Source organism: Hyposmocoma kahamanoa, unplaced genomic scaffold (assembly GCF_003589595.1).
Source record: "Hyposmocoma kahamanoa isolate Upper Pololo Valley unplaced genomic scaffold, ASM358959v1 87, whole genome shotgun sequence".
In the NCBI taxonomy this organism is placed as follows: domain Eukaryota; kingdom Metazoa; phylum Arthropoda; class Insecta; order Lepidoptera; family Cosmopterigidae; genus Hyposmocoma; species Hyposmocoma kahamanoa.
The window spans coordinates 16,985,234-16,999,917 of NW_020654422.1; the positions used below are offsets into that span (position 1 = coordinate 16,985,234).

The 14,684-nt window shown below is 36.9% G+C and overlaps 3 protein-coding genes across 7 annotated transcripts in view; 2 read left to right on the top strand and 1 right to left on the bottom strand.

Annotated features, from left to right (window-relative positions):
* LOC113235400 (glucosylceramidase-like) overlaps positions 1–9,257 on the top strand; it is a 14,805-nt gene extending 5,548 nt beyond the window's left edge. Inside the window, exons 5-12 of the mRNA XM_026471079.1 lie at positions 77–233; positions 2,876–3,036; positions 3,663–3,786; positions 5,007–5,120; positions 7,790–7,934; positions 8,247–8,326; positions 8,411–8,691; positions 9,046–9,257. Of these exons, the coding sequence (XP_026326864.1) occupies positions 77–233; positions 2,876–3,036; positions 3,663–3,786; positions 5,007–5,120; positions 7,790–7,934; positions 8,247–8,326; positions 8,411–8,691; positions 9,046–9,151 (1,168 nt within the window). The 3' untranslated portion in view covers positions 9,152–9,257. The remainder of the gene's footprint in view (positions 1–76; positions 234–2,875; positions 3,037–3,662; positions 3,787–5,006; positions 5,121–7,789; positions 7,935–8,246; positions 8,327–8,410; positions 8,692–9,045) is intronic.
* A 42-nt stretch (positions 9,258–9,299) lies between these two features.
* Positions 9,300–11,041, bottom strand: LOC113235099 (mitochondrial inner membrane protease subunit 1). The gene is made up of 3 exons (XM_026470670.1): positions 10,695–11,041; positions 10,029–10,595; positions 9,300–9,550 (listed from the first exon to the last, which is right to left on the bottom strand). The coding sequence occupies exons 1-2, from the start codon at positions 10,800–10,802 to the stop codon at positions 10,239–10,241; spliced, it is 465 nt and encodes a 154-aa protein (XP_026326455.1). The 5' UTR covers positions 10,803–11,041; the 3' UTR covers positions 9,300–9,550; positions 10,029–10,238.
* A 1,435-nt stretch (positions 11,042–12,476) lies between these two features.
* The window catches only part of LOC113235040 (zinc transporter 1), a 69,478-nt gene continuing 67,270 nt past the window's right edge, over positions 12,477–14,684 (top strand). For all 5 annotated transcript variants that reach the window (XM_026470570.1, XM_026470571.1, XM_026470572.1 and 2 more), the window contains exon 1: positions 12,477–12,931. The gene's annotated coding sequence lies outside the window, so the exon portion shown is untranslated. The remainder of the gene's footprint in view (positions 12,932–14,684) is intronic.

The following is a 14,684-nucleotide window of genomic DNA, read 5'->3' on the forward strand; positions in this document are numbered from 1 at the left end:
TATCCAACTGCTCTTTGATTTAGAAACAAAATATTAGAAAACTATAGACGTATAACTAAATTGTATATGTCAACAGATCATACTTCGGCCCCGAAGGAATAGAATACAACTTGATCCGAATACCAATCGCAGGGTGTGACTTCTCTACCCACCCTTACACCTACAATGAGTATCCATGGCACGACGCAGAGCTCACCAACTACACGCTATCGTCGGAAGATTACTTCTACAGGGTAATTTAAACGTTTATATTTTTCATAGTCAACCCATTATACGTGTCACGGAACTAATTTAAGGAGACGGTTCAGACCAGACAGCGCCGGCGCTAACCCATGTTTCCGCAGTGATCGGAGATTCGGGTGCAAATAGTGCAATTATAAAGGATGTTGGGAAGCAATAGGCCGCTTACTGCGCTTGCGCCGTGAGTGACGCAGGCTCTTCCGAGGCGTCGCAAACGGTGCTCGCGTGCCCCCTATGGGCCTGCACCCGTGTGCGCCACTGCACACCCTGCAAAACCAGAACTGAGGCCACAGTACCGCAAAGTTGACCGATTGTGTGTTGAATGAATGAAAGAATGAATGAAATTGTTGTGTTGACTATTTCACGCTTGGGGGGCGAGTCGGAGTACAACTGACCTGCCCCTCCGTTGGCGCGGGAGCCCTGGCGCAAGCTAGGGCAGCCGGGCGGCGTCGTGGTGAATGTGCACCGACCCCACGGCGCCGACTCAACCGGCGGGAGGTAAACCCAGGAGGGTTTTAATGGGGTAGGCTCTCCAGTATGGAGGGAGAGTCTCCACATAGCCTCTGAGTCTCCCTGGGCTCAGGGGTATCTATAAAGATTTCCCCCCGTAAAAAGAAAAGTGGTTGTAAACATTCCTCAACGTGAAGGTTTCTTGGCGATACATAAAAGCAGCGATTAAATGCCATAACCCCACGTGGTGTCATAGCAATAAGTACCTAAGTGGCTAATGGCACTCCTATAGTTGTGACTTGCATTTTCAATACATAAATAAATATTTTCCTTCGCCGTTAGTGAGAGGTATTGCAACATTCACAAATAAGCACAACTTAGGAATTACTGTTCATCCATTGATTATATGCAATAAATACAGCAACTATTTAGCTAAAATAAATATACTTAGACAACGTTACACGGTAAGGTCATAAGGTATGAAACTAGCATACTTGTAGACACACTATAAACTTAAATACCCATCTAAATAAAGAAATATATACCACAAGAGATATAAGATAATGTCGTCGGTATACAAGTATAAAGTAACCTGCAAATTCAATTTAAAATATCGAATTCTTAAGTTTTCGAGATTGTTATACATTGGAAAAGACTCAGGTCCCATGGTCACGGCTGACTAGTAACTAAATCAGCCATGACCATAGAACCTGTGAATGGTCCGAAACGGTTGCTAGTTAGAAAAGGACGATTGAGTTGTTAGTTTGCATCAAAAGGATCAGATTAAAAAATACAAATCAAAAATATTTTTTACGGGAATTGAAAATTTTACTTTACAATGCAAAATTTATATTTTTTAATACCAAATACGTTTTTCCTTGTTTCTGGCACTCGCGGTTTGCGTTTCTGTCTGTTTACGGAAAACAATGGAAAGGAAAAATAATTTGGAAGACGATCAGAGAGGTGCGATTAGGATTGTACAGAAAGACATAATATGAATAATGGAATATAAAGATATTATACTTATAATTTGATACAATTTAAAGTTACAAACGAAGCCAAACATATAGATAGGTAATAGGACTATTAGATGACAAAATAAGCTTTGCGGTAATAGGAAGAGGGAATCCAATGGAGACGAGGATTTGGAACAAAAACAATTTTTACAGAATTCACTGAGAGGAGAATCTACAAATCTACAACGACAGAGAACTTACACCGACAAGTATAGAAAAAAATGTTTTTTTTTTATTAAATTTACTCCACACTCGCAAATATCACTGTCTATAATTTGAGCATTTTACTTACAAAAAGTTTAAATAACCTACCTCGATATTGAAACTCTTTTACATTTAAATAGTGAAGTGGCCAGTGTTAGCTAAAAGGTTTTCAAAGAATGTATTTCGTGTATTTTATGTTTATTTTAAATCATATTTCATAATCTGATTTTAATACTTATTTATTTATTAATTCCTTTCAACCTTAGCTCACTTGAACATTTTTCCTTTCCAAAAGGAAAATGGGTTGCCTCATGGTTGCCTCTTTTTTTTCTTGGATTTGGCACAAAGGAGTCTAGTTAATACTATTTAAAAAAACAAATTGAAAAAGTTTTAATCATTAACATTAAGAAATAGTATTGATAATAGAATAACAGGTATGTTTATGAATTACCTTGTTTTGTTAAATTTCTTGAAAAACTAACAGATTTCTTTCCATTACCTTACTTTAAAGTGCTCTAAAAGTATCCATACCCAATTTGCAAGCACGCTGTATACATACCGAAATAATTTAATTTCTATTGGCTAATGCGAGTAGATGCAGTAAAAGAGGTACGTTGTCAGGTGTGGATCCGTAGTCTCAGCCTACTGTTTTGAAAGACAGGCGCATGTACTATGCACCGGCTGAGAATGGATAACATACCTATAAGTTAAGTCGATTTATGTCATTAGCCCGCTATACGGTGACACGTGTCCCGCTGCGATATATAAGTTTGACTTTTTGTTTTCTTCTTTTATTATACTATGGCGACAAAGAAGTCGCGCGAATGGTGGTAAACGACATACCTACACTGTACAGTTGTAGTACCATTCAGAGCTTGGATCGTAAAGCTAAATAAGTTGACGATAAAGTTATAATTCAAATTCTGACCGTGCTCGCCAGTATCACATTGACTCATGCTCAACAGTTACCTATGCTCGCAACTAGTTTACGAACAGCGAGAGAAGAAGTGAAAATCACCGCAAGCGCATGGTCGCCACCGATTTGGATGAAGACTAACGAGAGAATTACTGGCTTCGGACAACTCAGGCCACAGTACTATCAGGCGTACGCTGATTATCATTTGCGGTAAGTATAGCTTCTTCAGCGTATCATAATCTATATTACTGTATACTAGCGTTCCACAAGGCGTGATACTGAGCCCAAATTTATGCTACACTTAGGCATGCAATTCCTACAACCACATCCCAATGACCTCTTTTTCCGAAGTGATAGAAGAGTTCATACTTTTTATATTACAAATATAACTTTGCAGTTCTGCATGAATTAATATTTTAAAGATTAAATAAAGTATCGAGTTTAGAAGTTAAAATTTTTTTTTCGGATTTTTTTTATGACACCAAGTGACGGACTAATTGTGCGCCTGGAGGTAAGTGACACGCCATGTCCATAACAGTTACAGTGCCACTCACTGCTTTAAATCGTAAAGATCTGAGGGGCTGCGCTCACCCTGCGCATTTCACCAACACTCTTACCCTTGTAAACCTAAACGCAGTGATGCACACATTACTGCTTGGCAGCAGAAATTGGTAACCTAGTAGTACCTATATACATCCCTAGGCGAACTCTTTCACAAGGAGATCTACTGCTACTGTCTAAACCAAAACATTCGTATATTTGAAAAACAAATATACATGTTTAGATTCCATAAAATAGATTCATTTCCAATAAAAATAAAGTTCTTTTCCTCACAGGTTCTTAGAAGAGTTAGAAAAAATGAACATAAAGGTGTGGGCTATCACAACTACCAATGAGCCCATCAACGGCATCGTACCTTTGGCACCGTTCAATTCCTTGGGATGGCTACCTTCTCAATTGGTACCTAATTATTTTTCATTGTACGTTCAATTTCCCTACTACGTCAAGTAGGCACCTATAACTCTGTCCACCTATTTTTTATGACTTTTCTCGTGAATTATTCATAGATTTTCATCGCTGTAGTTTCTAGCTTTTACATTGTACCTTTGCCACCTACAAATAATCATATTTTTGCACAAGTAGATTAACTTTTCGCATGAACTCATATTTTTCTGGCACGGTATACGTACACAACCTATTTCTTAAAGCGATTTTTCACGGCCCACTTTTCGACGAGCCGCATCACGCGAGTTCGCGCCAACGCGTCATGGGCCGCCCGAGCACGCCCGTGGCGGCCTGTATGGATACGCCGAGTGTTGGTAACTTCATAGAGGCGACACGAGAGCGCGCGTGGCGGTCCGAGAACCTTATCGCGAAGAGCGAAGAGTATGCTTTTTTTTAGTATATTGGCTACTGTGTAATATAAAAGTGACTGCATAAATAGAAATACGGTATATAATTTATTATACATGGTTACGGTATATAATAAATTACGGTAACTCGGACCAGACTAAGCTCTCGATGCACACCCAAATACGCGCTACCACGCGCCCGTGACTGACTGTGAGCTCGCCCGTTTTGTATTTGAAAAACGGGCCGTGGAAAGCGGCGACGGGCGCGCTCAGGCGGCCCTCCACTCACGGCGCCTTGACGCGACTCGCGCGGAATAACGGGTCGTGTGAAGCCGCCTTTAAACACTTGACATCGCATTGCACCTGCCTTCGCGCTTCTTCCCGCAGATTCGCCGACAGCAGCTGCGGGAATTCTCGCGAATTTCTTGACATAAAGTTTATTAAATATTGTTATAAATATTTGCTTTCATTATAAATTGTATATAGAGCCAAATGCGATGTGACCCCTATATTCCTTTTTTTTTTTTTCATTTTATACTTATGCAGATAATAAGGCAAGTTAATAAGTTTGCATGGAAACTTAATAATAAGACATGAGTGAGAATTGCAACGATAAACATTAAGCAAGATAAGCACACTTAATCATTTCAGCGCAAACTTTATCTCTTAATGTAATTAATGCAATGAAAAACAAATTACTTAGTTGTTCATCATTTCACATTACGGTCTATCTTTATGTACCTGGCGTAAGTGTGAACGTAAATCATCTGACAGACGGAAGCATTCCAACTACTTAAATGCTTTTTATGACTTTTCCAACTTTTCCAGGCACGATGGGTTGCCAACAACCTAGGACCGACGATAAGGAACTCTCGTTTCAACCAGACTAAAATTTTCGCTGTCGATGATCAACGATACCTTTTACATTACTATGTCCTCGGTGTAAGTACTTTCTTTGCCATTTTTCTTACATGTAATAATAAATTAATTGTATTCAAAATAGGATTATGGACACAGGTTCCACTATCAGTTCCTAAATAGCTTCTCAAAACCTCAGATTACACTAACACATGCAATCTTGACGTATAATAAAACCACAGGAAAGAAGTTTGAAGATTCTACGACCGATAATAGTCGATACTTTTATGCTTAATTAAGATTTTTAAAATTTCATTTAAGGATAGTTTGTTTCATATAGTTGGTATTATTTATATCATTTTTATTTTATTGGTAGGTCAATGCTTTCATGTGATAAATGCACTGTTGACGTATTACTATGCTATTACTTGTTATAACTATATAGTATTAGTATTTGATTTAAAGGCTTATGTTATTCTCTTCTTCTCTGTTCTTGCCTACCAAAGGCTCTCCAAGTTTAAATCCGTTTCTCACAAATATATTCTAAGCTTTTTTTTATAATATCGAGTCGTGCGCCTGATGGTAAGCTACACGCCTATCCATAACCATGCTAAAGAGTAGTGTAACACAAGTGCCACTCAGAGCTTTAAATTGCAAAGATCTTAGGGACAAGGAAACACCACAAATTATACCCAAACTCACGAGAAAAATAAATATAGGTCATACAAATATTTCACCCGAACGGGGATCGAACCCGGAACCTCGGCGTGGCAGACCAGCATGGTAACCGTTCGGCCACAGAGGCAGTTATAAGTGGGGCGCACTATAAATTTCCGGAATGAATAGAAAAAAATATTATAAATGGACTTATTGTTTCTCAAAATATTCTCCGTTAGCGTTAATGCACTTTTTCATACGAATGAACCAATTTTGAAAACATTTATGCCACTCCTCCGTGACAATCTCTGAAACAATATATTTTTTATGCTCTTCGACAGCCTCTACAGGTGGTGAAAATCGTTGACCGCGTAACTGGTTCTTAATTTTTGAAAATAAATAAAAGTCACAAGGTGTCGGGACTGTATTCGGGATGGCTCATAAGGTCAACGTTATTCACCTTTAAAACTTCATTTGTCTGTGTGGCCGTGTGAGAACTGGCATTATCGTGGTGCAAGAAGATACGGCGTTTACGGTTATTTTTACAGAGTTTGTCAATAACTTCCGGCAAACAAATGGCCGTGTACCAATCATTATTCACGGTACAACGATTTTCCAAAGCAACAGTAGCCACGTGTTCAGTTTTATTAAAAAAAGAAGCAATCATCCACTTAGAGGCACTTTGCACGCGCGCCACTTTGGTTGGTTTCGGCTCATCTCGAAAGACCCATACGCTCTATTGCTGCTTTGTATTGGGATCGTAACTATAAATCCATGTTTCGTCACCTGTTACTATGTCCCACACCAAATTTGACGCCCCGTCGTTGAATCTGGTTAAGCATGGCATTGCACCAAGTGCAATCCGTATTTTGAGCCTCAATCGAATTGTGTGGGATCCATCGAGAGCACAGCTTTTTTACCGACTTCAAAAACGAAGGAGGTTCTCAATTCGACTGTATGTTCTTTTTTTTATGTATGTTACGCGATAACTCCCATATTTGTGAACCGATTGTCACGATTCTTTTTTTTTGTTCTTCACGCATGAAGATTCATTTTTATAAATAGCGCCTAAACTTTAGTTTAAGAGCAATTATTTTAATGGTTGATTTGGCTATTTCTCTAATTCAAGGCGTTTTTCTCTCAATATACTTTGAGTAGCGAGAACCAATTTTTATTATCTCCAGTGTCAAGTCCTGTATAGTGGCGAACTAGGGGTTATTTCAATAAAACTTAGCAAATTGACGTAATTCCACGTACTTTTGAGGTTGGTTTTTTTCACACCCAAATGTTTGTGTAGTATTGGTTGTAGGTATTTGACTCATGCCTATACCTAAACATGCCCGGATCTCATGGTATGTCACATGCCCGTCTGTTTTGATCATACGGCACAGCATCGATGGTTTTGTTGTTCACAGCAGTGGTCGGGCGACCATCACGAAATTTGTCACTGAGATGCACACGACTGCGTTTGAATTCTGCAAACCAGCTATAAATAGTCGTCTTGCATGCTTCATCGCCAAAAGCAGTTTGAAGCCGAGTGAAGCTCCGCTGATTTGTTAAATTACACTTAAAGTCGTAGAAAATCATACTACGAAAATTTTTAACAGATAAAGCCGTAGTGATGTAGACAACCAATTTCTAAAATGAAAACAGAATGTAAAAACAAGTGACAGTCAGTTGAAACAAACTGTCAAACAAAACAGCCAAAGAGTTCTATCTTCAATTGTTGTAATTACTTTTTAAATATTGTTTATGTAAGTGGCCAGTTCCGGAAACTTATAGTGCGCCCTATGTATGGGAATGCCAGTTGGCTAGATTGGGATCAAGGACTCAAGAATCAGCGAACGATATTGTTGTGTCCTGCATTTGTGCCAAAAGCAACACACCACAGAAATATTATTATTAATTTAAATTACAGGAAATTATGTTGTACAGTCAAGAGCACGTCAAGCTTGACACTTTGTACTTTGGACCGTGCTTATCGTAAGCGGCATAGACTTGGATTTAAATCTTAAGTGTTAAGCTTGACGTGCTCGTAACCCTGTACAATGTGAATTGTGATTACCCCACCAAACAGTAATTCCTGAAATTTACAGATGGAAAGAGAAGACCCAAAATCTATCGAATACATCGACGGGATTGCCGTCCATTATTATGGAAACTTCGTCCCGGCATCCATTCTTTCCAACCTTCAAAACAGATATCCCAACAAAATGCTGCTCTCTACTGAAGCTTGCGAAGGTATTTATACACTAAATGAACTAGGTACAGAGTTTTAATATTCCAGTGCCAAAAAATACTAATAATAATAAAAATAACTGCCTCCGTGGCCAAACGGTTATCATGCTGGACTGTCACGCAAGAGGTCTCGGGTTCGATTAGTAGCCAAGAGAAATACTTGTATGGCCTACATTTATTTCTCTCGTGAGTTTGGGCGTAATTTGTCGTTGTCTATGTGTGTGTCCATGGCACCCGCGACACAAGGCTATGAGTGTGTATCTTCCATCCTCCAACGTGTGTACCTACATGATTATTATCTAAAGCTCTTTGCAGGTCCTATGCCATGGGATGAACACAAGGTAGAACTTGGATCCTGGGATCGAGCTCGGAACTACGTGCGATATATCTTACAAGTGAGCTATCAATAAAAATCTAAAAACAAATTTTCATTCATCTCTATCATTTTCTCTTCTATTATAAAATATCTAATTTGCCAGGACCTTAACAACTTTGTCGTCGGCTGGATTGATTGGAATCTCTGTCTAGACCCGGAGGGTGGTCCAAATTGGGCCAACAATTTTGTTGACGCTCCGATTCTTGTCTACGGGGATCAAGATGAATTCATAAAACAACCCATGTTCTACGCCATGGGACACTTCTCGAAGTTTATTCCTCGAGGCTCTAGGCGTATTCAAGTTTCCAGGAGAAGTCTGGCCACCGTTGAAAATCTGGCAGTGATTAAACCAAACGGACACATAGTTGTTGTTTTACAAAATGCGTAAGTATAAGCTGTTTTCGTGTTGAGATACGTATCTATACATACATTATAATAAAACATTCATGTTAAATATTAGTGTTGGAAAGTATGTCAGTAAATTTGGCCTCAGGCCGAATATTCGGTCCGGAGGAGTGTGGCCAAATGCCGAATATTTAGCCAAACAATTTGGCCAGCATAAGCCACGTACGAAACGTGGCACGAAAAGCACCACTTAGGAATTAACTTCAGTTATGATTAATAATTTCGTACAATGAAACGAAAAAGGTAATTTAATTTAGAAGTTTAAATGTAATGTTTATCTAAGTAAGTAAGTTCATGATACACGCTCTTAACGAATGCACAATTTTTTTACAGAAATGAAAACGAACGCATTGTTCACCTACGCATCAGTGCCACAAGATTCATTGAATTGACGATGGAGGCCCGGTCTGTGAAAACTATAGAAATTAATCCAAATTAAACGACATTTCACTGTCTGTTTTTGAATCCGGCAAATAAAAACGTTACAACTGGTCGTCTTTTTATTTATAAACAATTTCATTTGATTAAAATTTCAAATATATTCACATTGTACGGATTGTACACATTGCTGTTTGGGTAGAACCATGTAAGAACTAAAAACAGGATGGGGCACAGGAATCAAGGAAAAGGGTAGTTATTTATATAAGTTTTATTGCACTCTTCTTATTGGGTCATTAGGTTATATTCATTGGCAGATCGATTCTTTAGTGGTCTCAGAATAATGTTTTGAGGCATCCTCAAAGAAAGAAGTCAATCGGGGGGAGTCATGCAATGTCACCAAAACTTAACTGTGTGCCTACATACATCAGATGTTTGTTATTTTTTGACTTCAGTCAACCTAAAAACAACAAATTAAACTATGAACAGAGCTAGAACTAATCTGTCCAATTTATTGTTACATGGAACCAATAAAGATACCTTAGTAGAGTAAAACATTGTCCTGTGTAAGAGCTATGTGGCACTATGTCAATGACCTCGGTGGTCAAGTGGCTTAAACACCAGTTTTCATGGTGTCGCCATCTCTGACATCCCGGTTTGATCGCCGGCCGGGTAAATGCAGACAAACTTTTCTATACTGTCTGGGTGTTTGTGATATCATTGTTGTTTCCAATTTCCATAACACAAGTGCTTTAGGATCTTACTTACTTTGGGATCTGAGCAACTTAAGTTATGTTGTGTAATATTTATTTATTTATTTATTATGCCAATGTTGCTAGTTGTTACTCTTAAATACCATAAAACTCATAATGCTAAATTTGTGAAGAAAAAATTATTTTACTTGACACAATAATTAATTATAGCAAAAAAAGTATTACCCAAGTAAATTATTCAATATTTGTTTCTCCATGTTTAGTGGTAAAACTGAGGTCACTGAAGTCCCACACTACACTAATAGCAGCTATACATGCTACATACAGAATGCAGTAATATATAGCATAGTTGCACATGTTGCTCAAAGCCTTAAACATTTTGGCCGCTGAAAAGGAACTTAATAATTTTAACCATATATAAAACCAATTTTGAAACTAGTACTCAATCAAAGACGTTATCTTGTCAAGAGGCCACACTCGACAAACAACTCTGCTACGTATCAACGCTTGAGGAACTGGACCATACACTCTGGAATCAGCGGAGTTGCTAGAATTATCTCCTTCTAACCATACATGACCTTTGGGTATAAATGTTTTACGACCCGGAAAGCTTCCTTTGACTATATCACCCTGTAGAGCTACTATTCGTTTACAAATATTTTGTTTAGGATTAGTTGGATTTTTCGCTATAACGATGTCGCCCCTTCTAAGCCTCTTTAGTCTTGGACTTATATGTTCTGTGAACAGTACATTATTCGTTTCTAGTGTAGGCTCCATTGATGGACCCGAGCACTGAAAAAAGAAAAAATTTGCAATATTTTTTTTATTCATATAATTTTTTTAAGGTTAGTTTTACAAATGTTACAAAATTCAGCAACTAGAATAACTTACCATCACAAAATCACCAACATATTCAAATGCACAGTGTGTTACACAGGCATACTGTGTCAGTAAACCTAAAACTCCACAGGTTTTTCCAACAATCTTCGTAAAACCCATCCTAAAAACTTATATAGCGCCTTGTTCGAATTTCTCTTCATGTGGCCTTATTATGCTAATAAGCACCGGTGCATAAGTAACAAAAATACTGTAATTCTAACCACATAAGTATCTATCATTTAGTACTTTTAAACTGTAACAATATATCGTGTTTTACATAATAAACAGTGGCCATAATTATTTGTGGCTAATGCACAATGACATTGACTGACAATTTAAAACAGCTGTTTTGTTGTTATTTCTAGTGGCAGCGTGTTGTCGAAAAAAAAACTAGTGAGTATATTGCATTCACTTTAATATTTCAAAAAGGATTCTACTTCTACTAAAAAAGCACAATATGAAAATCAAATTAGCAATTTTTTTTCAATGTTTGCTAAAACGTGAGTTTACGAAAAGATTACTTTTTTTAATGAACCATAACTATTAAAATTTATTTCATAAATTGCACGTACCTTAAAATAGCTCCCAATTTTTTGAAAAGTCCTAAACTCGAATATGTTTCCGCTTGTTCGACTTTCAGTTTGGCTGCACTGCATGCCACAAATTGAAAAAACCTAGTACAAATAACAGCTCTTTAATTTCTATAATTTATTTTACTGATTTACAAAAAAATCCAACAAAAATCATCTACATAGACATTTGATATACTATGTAGTTTTAAGTACTTAATAATCTTTAGAATCGATATAATTTTAAACAATCATTCCTGAAATAATCTGCACACTATAAAAGACCTTATCCTCCTATCAATAAATAGTGTCGTTCATTGATTATTTATTTATGCCTTGATATCGATATTTGCAAACCATGATGCTCAAGATAGTGTCATTAACCGATTTCACAACATTGACAGTAACATTTAATACAATTGCCAGCTTGTGCCTTGTATGAAAAGGATATGAGTATTAGAGGACTTTATTATTTTACATAAAGTAGAAATATTGTACAATAATAATTATATTAAACTAAACAATTAGTTTAAATTAGTAACAAATAAGAACTCTTTTTACTTAAATCGCGAGGAAATCTGAAAATATTAAGCATTCACAGTTTTTTGTTTCAATAATCGTATTATTAAAATATCAAGTAGTCCCTTACTATAACCTTGTTAGTTAATTTTAATTTCGTAGTAATATCGTATTTCGTACTTGATTAAAGTTAAAAGAGTTGTCATATGTCTTGAGTAATTATTATGGTTCCCAGTAATGCTTCGCTGACTTTAAATTTATTTGGGTATACAGCGATTACACACGGCGACTTTCAGCAGTAAGCGTGCGTTTGTGAAACGTGCAGTGTCATCGCGACACTTGCGATTTTGAGACAGTTGCATCATTAAACGTGTATAGGTTTGCATTGCGATTGTGTCGCGAGTGTGAGTATCGGTAGACAATTAGCGATTACATCGCAGCTGAATCACTGCAGACGTGCTGCTAAAAATCGTCGTGTTTAAGCTCTTAATGTTGACTGTGATATTATTATTTTAACTTAGTTCCTGCATTCGCAAGCGACTGTCAACTTGTCACCTATGAATATTTACAGTCAGCGACACCAAAATGATTTAAATTTTATTCGTTCATTATCAAAACCTTACATGTATCGATAATTACTTATCGATACGGAATCATCAACTAGATAGTAATCACTATTGTTCATTTGACAGTTAAGTGTGCTCGGCCAGCTCGGGCAGATTTGAGATAAAAATTGATTTCGTGTTTTATTATTAAACGTGAATTATTCTACAACACAACGGCAACCGAACAGCAATTTACATTGTTCGTCGGCTATAACATATAATTCAGTGAATGTTCGAAAATTATAATTTTCCGCCTCCGTACCACAGCTTTCACGAGGAAATTTCTTCTCTATAGAAAATTTATTGTTTTACGGAATTCTGCGAACAAAAGCCATAAAGGATTTGTTTTCAAATTACGTACCAGTGTTAGATGTTTACCTTTTAACTATTGGAGCGTTCTGTGTATGTGCTTTAATAGGGTTTTCAATCGATATAGAATAGGAGTAGAAATCTATTGTAGTAATATGATTGTGCATATTTCGCATACGAACTGATACACAGGCCAATGGATATGTGCTGATACAGACGGGCTGAGTACCATTTGTGAAAATTGCATGTGAGTACATTTTTCTGCCTTGCTAAACCATCATCCTTGTTATCAACACATCATGTATAATGAAGGAAAAAGGGCTACCCCTTACTCTGGGCTTATAACTAATAAACACAACCTTTTAGAGGGTAGGATGATTTGTCTTTATGACTGCAAAATCTCCAGTACAGAACAATTTTCCAAAGTGCTAAATCCAGGAAGTACTTGACATGTACAACTATATATAAAAATTTTCATCATACACATTCATAATGTCCTAAATACACTACTGTACCGCTGTCTGCACATGAATCATGTGCTCACAATTATCTTCATGCAACCAATATTTAAAATCCACTAATAGAGCAACTTGAATATTATGCACTCATATCACACACAGTACCTTAGTAAATTGTATGTGTAATTTATCTGATTAACGTAACAAAGGTGTAAACACACCTGTGACTTATTTACTTATATCATAAAGGTAAATATCATGTATAAATCTATTATAATGTTTCAGCTTGTAATTTGGTTATAAAGCATGGTCTATAATATCTCTTTATTTTGTATAACTTTGGCCTGCAATTTTATTTATACATGGTTCTAAACAATCTATGAACTAATTTTCATCTAAAATCAGGCTTTTTCAGAATGATGAAGCTGTAGTCTTGCATACAAACTTACTTGTTAAATTTGTAAGTAAAATTAAATGGAATAGATTGCACTATGAAGGAGAAAACTAATGACATGCTAGTTTTTAGTAATTAATAGTTATGTTCATATGATAATATTTTGAATACTTATTTAAGCATAAATCCCATTACATTACACTAATAATAATGTAATAATAGTATCAATATTGTTTCCATTTGCTAATATGTATAAGTAATATGTTTTTTTTATATAAAAAATATGACAATGAGATCGAGGATGTAGCATGCACACCTAAATAATGCTTGTTCAATCTCGCCTTGAAAAGGTCCAAGTTCTAGCATTCGGGGAACAAGTCTACAGGCAGGGAATTCCACTCCCTAGTTGCTCGCCATACAAATGTGGAAGCAAAACGCTTTGTGCAAATCCTGGGAATATCCACAACATGGGGGTTGAACCCCAGCTTATGTCTAGTCCCCCCAAGATGGAAAGGGGAAGGCGGAATCAAATTATACAATTCCATTGCACACTCTGCGTGATATATCCTGTAGAATACAACAATAAGCAGGCAACTTTACAGTGGTGTTCATGGCTCTGCAGCTTCGCCTCTACTAATTCTGAGTCACCTACAAGCCTAGCATGCTTGTCTATCGAATCCAAAGTGGCCAGTTGGTATTTAGCAAAGCCCTCCCATAAGTGGCAGCATACTCCATACACAACTGGACTTGTGCTTGGTACAGCTGAAGCAACTGTCCCGATGTGAAGTAACACCTCACCTTGGTAAGGATGCCAAGCTTCCTGGCTGCATTTTTGGCCATAGATTCAATGTATCTTGCCTGTACCAGGTTTTCATTGCCAAGCATCAGACAATCAAATCAATTATCTGGTCCCAAAGGTATAGAGATATTGTTGGGTAACATCTATATTCTTTTTGTAAAAAAATTATTAATTTATTATCGGGGATCGGAATAGGGAGAGTTTTTTTTTCTTTTTACTTTCCAACAAAAAAAGAATCATGTCATCAAATCGGTTCACAAACACCGGAGTTATCGCGTAACATACATACAAAAAAAAAAAGAAAAAAAAAGAACATACAGTCGAATTGAGAACCTCCTCCTTTTTTGAA